Source organism: Etheostoma spectabile, chromosome 9, assembly GCF_008692095.1.
Source record: "Etheostoma spectabile isolate EspeVRDwgs_2016 chromosome 9, UIUC_Espe_1.0, whole genome shotgun sequence".
Taxonomy (NCBI): domain Eukaryota; kingdom Metazoa; phylum Chordata; class Actinopteri; order Perciformes; family Percidae; genus Etheostoma; species Etheostoma spectabile.
Window position 1 is genome coordinate 32076894 of NC_045741.1, and position 5993 is coordinate 32082886.

The window sequence follows — 5993 nt, forward strand, 5'->3', positions numbered from 1 at the left end:
GTGGGCATACACGATCAACACTTTCTTTGCTGCTAAACCAAAAAGAATGAGAGCATGTCAAATCAGAACATCTGCAAGTTAAACACTAGTACAACATAAGATACAATCTTAAACCTGCAAGTGAGACACATACCGTAAGAACTCTAAACAACTACAAAAACACAGCTAAAAACTCACCCATCCTGATGCGAGATGTCCACTGTAAATGGTGAGCTTTGAAGTTAGCTGGTGTGTTGATGGACTGCCCAACTCATTCTGGAGCTAAGCTCAAGATGCCTGTTTTATACCCCACTCTCAACACAGCCTACTTGCTCATTCATTAGCACTCTCACAGGTGCTGTCAATCAGCAATCAAGGTTGCCAATCATTCCGCCGGTATCTCTCCTCATCAAAATAATTTCAAATCACTTACTGAATCTGGACAGCATTATTAAATGGGAAAGGGAATAAAAGCAAGATAGATAGATAGATAGATAGATAGATAGATTGTATTAATCCCAAACTGGGATATTACTCTATTACAGCCGCAAGTTACAGGGACATACACACATACTCCCTCACACACAAACAGAAAATACAATAAATATACAAGAAATAATAAATAAGATAACAAAAGATTAAAATGCCAGAACCACTGAAAAGATATATACTTGAAAATAATGCACATGTATATACAAGTGTAGAGTCAAATTTACAACCTTCCTATATAGTACAATAACAAAATAAAATAAATATAATATTAAATATAAAGTCCACAGGGCGTGTTATTAGAAAGTGGTACCATTAGATCAACCAGTGTCAGAAAAGTGCTGTACAATAAAACCAAGTATTTACTGTTTTGAAATCACTTGCGCAAAATGTAAATTTTTTTAACAGGTCAGGGATCAAAGTGAACACCCTGTCACTTCATGACAAATGTCACTCATGCTGATAGAACTATCAGCTTATCAAATGCTTAATGGAAATGTGTTGGCAAACCAGTGGCAGTTTAGACCAGGCCATATGATTTCTTTTACCAAAATGGCTAGATTCACTGCTTCCATCTCAGTTCTTGTGTTTTGTTCATGTTTTCTTGTGGACATTAGAGAACCCATGTTGTTCCTTACTACAGCTTTGGGGAACGCTAATCTTGGGTACAGAAAAAGCAAACAGTTGACTGTTAAAGGTCCCATGACATGGTGCTCTTTGGATGCTTTCTTTTAAATAGACCTTAGTAGGCCCCTAATACCATATCTACCATATACATATAGCCTTGACTAACAGCCACTTTGCTCATTTGAAAGCCATGATGTGTCTCTCTCATGGGTGGGCCAAATTGTCTGGGAGGGCAAAGCAGAGAAAGGGGATTCCAGATTGGCCCATCTGATCTTTCATTTTCTCAAAGACAGAGCAGGATAACCAGGGCTCGGTTTACACCTATCACCATTTCTAGTCACTGGGGGACTATAGGCAGGCTGGGGGTACGCATATTAATGTTGAAAAAACTCATAAAGTGAAATATTCATGCCATGGGACCTTTTGGTGTTTGGTTTGGTATGCAACATATTTAAGCCACAAATGTCTGTATACTATTCTTGTGAAATTATGTTGCAAATGTTGTGGAATGTCAAATAATTTCTTGCAAAGAATGTGAACTCCTTCCTGATGAGTAGGGCTGCACAATATAAAGAAAATATCTGATTAAGATTATTTTGACTGATATTGCGATATGATTCACCAAATTGGAGGGAATAATCATTTTCAACCCTTAGAGTATAATCCTGTTCTGCTCAACCGTGTGGTCAGATCTGAACGTATTTGTATTGAATGTCTGCTCTTCCATGCAGGGCTCTGGCAGACACGAGGCAGATAGGCAAGCTGACCAGGGAGCAATTTGGCCTGGCCATGTATCTCATCCAGCAGAAAGTCAGCAAGGGCGTAGACCCTCCACAGGCCCTGACTGCCGACATGATCCCCCCGTCTGAGAGAGGCACTCCGGTACCAGTAGGTCCCTCACACACAAACACCTCATGTTAACTAGAGCTGAGGGAGATATCTGTATGTCTATCTATTAGCAGAGTTAGAGCGGTAATCTTAGGATCGGTGACTCGATCCCCAGCTCCTTAGTGTTCCTGGGCCAGCACTTTGCATATTATAAGCTGCTGTCTGTTCAAGTGTGTACGTGCATGCGCATGTGTGTGCGTGCGTAAATTGTACTTTGGATGAAAGTGCTCTATAAATACTAAAGCTGCAAACATTACTTTCAACTATTAGATCAATTGGCAACTATTTTGATCATCGGTAAATTGGTTTGTTTCACTTTTTTTAACGAAAAAAATCACTGATTCCAGCCTCTAAAATGTGAATATTTCTAGTTTTTTTTTCACTTCCCTGTGACAGTAAACTGAATATCTTTGAGTTTTGTGATTGTGGATAAAACAAGCCATTTGAGGATGTCATCTTGGGCAAACCAATCAGTCTAATCATGTGGAGTGACATGATAAAATGCAGCTACCTGATATCTACACTTCACCCACCACAGTCTCACAAAATCCTGTTGGAAATACTGCTTATGCATATGAACTGGGGTAAGGACTGAGCCTTAGTACATGTGGGAGTGCTCAACCAAATGAAGGCGCCTACAGAAAAGAAAAGTTTTTAAGTGAGAAATTTTTTTTGTTGCTTTAATCCCTGAGCCTATCAACACCCTTGAAAGCTTCGGTGCCCCTGACGGTCAAAGCTGCTTCTGTGTCGTATGTAAGGCAGCAGATATTACTGAAGTTGCAATAAAAATCTCAATCCTCTACGCTACAGTTGCAAATACACCCAGTGCAAATACACCCTCTCTTATTACTGATGACATTTTTTAAAATGTTTTTATTTTGACGTTGGGTGACTTATAGCTGTTGCTCTTTTTGATCACCGTTGTCAGAAAACTAAGAAATTTCTCTATGGCTGCAGAGTTTGTCTGGATACATGACCCCCGTGGGATCAGAGATGGCTGCTCTGTCCGAGATGAGACGGGTGAGTCAATACTTTTCCTCTTCTCTCCTCCTTTCATGTTTCTCCTGCTCTTTGCATAGTTGGGCATAAAGGTGTACATATTTGTCTGCTTGACATCCTGTTTCTTGAGCTATACCAGTTTCCCAATCGGAAAAAAATAGCTTATTTGGTGGAAAATGGAAAATGTAACCCACATAGACATGTAAATGAAAAACTTTAGAAAAAGGACAATCAGTTAAATCAAAGATATGTACTGCCCAATGTTTCTCTTATTAACTCTTTCACTGCTCTTCCTCCTCTCTCAGGCTATAATGTTGAAGTTGTGGGTAGGTAACATGGACCTACAGTCTATTGATCCATAAATGCTTTCAGTGGCTGGCCGTTCTGGCTGATTACTGGAAAGCATTTGCAAGACCTTTCTCTTCATTCCTACAGTGCAGTGACATTGTCTCACCCTGTCAACTGTCTGCTGATCAAGAAAAGATTCAAGAGCGCTGTTAGTTGGCAAGATTCTTTTGAAGTTATGATAGCAGTTGTTTATGGCTCTGTTATTAATTAGCCTAAAGTTCAATAAATCCAATCAAGAGCATTCTGCGTTCTTCAGATAAGTGCGACAGTACTCCTGTATAATAATAGAATAGCTTCTAAGGCTGGGCTTCTCAAATTTGGGACCAAGGTCTGCATTCGGACTTGACTGTAAGTCAATCCGAACACAGCCCATATTTTCATCATCGTCATTTTCTATTGATCATAAATTGTTTCCCTGCCATTATAGGGTTTAGGTGCAGCACCCAAGTCTAATGAAAGAAGCTGAAAGACTTTTCTCAGATCTACTGATTGTAGTTGGACTTTGTTAGCAAGTTAAGTCTTGAAGCTTTTTGAGTGTTATTTATTTGTAAGAGACACAAAACAACTGGACGTTAAGTTTTTCAATTGAAAAATGCCACATTTTCTTATGGAAGGATGCCTTAACCCCCCCCCCCCCTAAATTTTGCTGGTACAGAAGTTGACCAGGTAATCTGCTTAACAGTTATAAATAAGTGAACTGATCACATTTTATTTCATTAGCGCTAATTGTTTCGGACCTCTGACCCTAAATACAAAATCAGATGCGAACCTTGATCAATACGTTTGACAACCCCAGTTCTAAGGGCTTTCTTTTGTTTAAAAAAAAAATGTGTCTCCACACTCTTGGACTAGCGTCACGAACAAATGCTTGTGGACAGTTCACTTGAATATTGTTGAGACCACCTTCATGAAAACGTTTTGAGTGTTCTCAGATGGCTAAATATTCCATTTTTTTGTTGCAAGTCCTGAATCTTTCCTCTCCTTGGCAGCGGTGATAACACTCCCCCACATGTTGGTAATTGACCCGGCTGCTGCTCCTCTTATTGAGCACTGGTGTCTCTCCTATCCTCTTTTTTCCTCTGTCTCCTTCCATTTGGCCTGGTCTACCATGGTGGTACCATTTCATAAATTCCACTTCACTCAACAACAAATGAAGTTAACGTTGCTAACCTCGTTTTTGTTTGTCTTCCACCCTTTCTCTCCTTCTCTCTCTGTCTGCCTGTGTCATTCTCTACAGGACAGCTCTAGTTCAGTGGGTTCGGGGGAGTTTACTGGGATCAAGGAGTTGGACGACATCAGCCAGGAGATAGCCCAGTTGCAGAGGTAACAAACAATATCACTTGCACCGCCTAAACAACATGACAGCACCAACTGCGTGAACCGCTTTTACTTTAACAGAATTAGGGATAAACCGGTCATCGGGCCGTTTTTTTTTGTTGCAGTTTGCAGAGTATCTGTATCAACGTTTTATTTGCCTGATAACCAATACATTTAATGAATTAAAAAGGGGTCTGCTTTCCCTCGGCTACAGCTCTGTGTCTGTCCCTGTGCTTGGGTTTCACTCATCACTGACGCTGACTTACAGCAACACTAAAGAACTTTTCCCGCTTCGGTCATTCTACAGTTTAGAAGCGGAATTGTCTCTTACATTACATTATGCAAGTTTGCCAGATCGGGTAGCATGTCTGTAGTTTCAATGACAATTCCGCTTTGGTTGGAAGTGGAATTGTCCGAAGGGGGAAAAGTTCTCTAGTGTTGCTTTACTGTCCCTATCTGTTACTGGGTATGTTGAAAGTTTCTCATTTATTAAATAATCACTTAAAGCATTTAAAAAAAAGTTTTTTTGTTGCAGCTTCTAACATTCCAAAATGATATTATAGTAAGATAAATATAATATTTCACTGTAATATCAGTTTCAAATCCAGTATAAGTTGATCCCTAAACAGAATTTTCAAAGCTGCATGGAAAGGAAATGGATGGTTTCATCACAGCTTTTAATATTTTAAGCATCAGAGTAACACTTGTACCAGTATGTCTTTCAGTAAAGCTTTCATTTCTTAGTGCTTCTTTTTCAGCCGAAACACAATGCAGTAACAATAGCAAGCATTTGTAGCCATTTGCAAATGTTCTTCATAAGTAGTTTTTGCCTCGTCATTTTAGAGATGCAATTTGGAATTTAATTTCAGTTTCACTGTTAGTTACTATTCACGATGACGAATGCATTTGGTGACGGTCCGTGTCAAAGCTTTTTGAGGTTTGCCAAACCTGTCACTTGTACATAGGCAGCCAACACACCCTCACGTCTCTGTTAACCTCTAACATGAATTCCCTCTCTCATCCATTGTCATCATTATTCTAACTTTCTATAGTGATAATAAGACTCAGACTGCATCATGCCTTGACTAGTGTGATCCTGGTGTATTACACCCGGAATATTATTGGCCATGTCTTTTCAAAACTACAAAACAAAATAGGATACAATTTATAGGATAGGATAGGAAGAATAGATAGGATTAATATTCTTTAAACAAGGAAACTAATTTCACCACTTTAAAAAGCAATTGATCATCCGACCACCAACAGGGACAACTAAAACTACAACAACTAAAACTGTTATCGTACTCTGGAAACTGTTTTTAACTCCCTATTAACTGTAGCCCTTT

General features: G+C 39.3%; 1 protein-coding gene across 9 annotated transcripts in view; it reads left to right on the plus strand.

Moving 5' to 3' along the window:
* Window positions 1-5993, plus strand: part of LOC116695118 (epidermal growth factor receptor substrate 15-like 1) — a 61812-nt gene that overhangs the window by 14900 nt on the left and 40919 nt on the right. For 6 of the 9 annotated variants that reach the window (XM_032525180.1, XM_032525185.1, XM_032525181.1 and 3 more), the window contains exons 11-14: window positions 1827-1983; window positions 2941-3003; window positions 3288-3308; window positions 4568-4653. In XM_032525180.1, coding sequence (XP_032381071.1) covers window positions 1827-1983; window positions 2941-3003; window positions 3288-3308; window positions 4568-4653 — 327 coding nt within the window. The remainder of the gene's footprint in view (window positions 1-1826; window positions 1984-2940; window positions 3004-3287; window positions 3309-4567; window positions 4654-5993) is intronic. The other 3 variants (XM_032525182.1, XM_032525186.1, XM_032525188.1) reach the window with 1 other exon arrangement.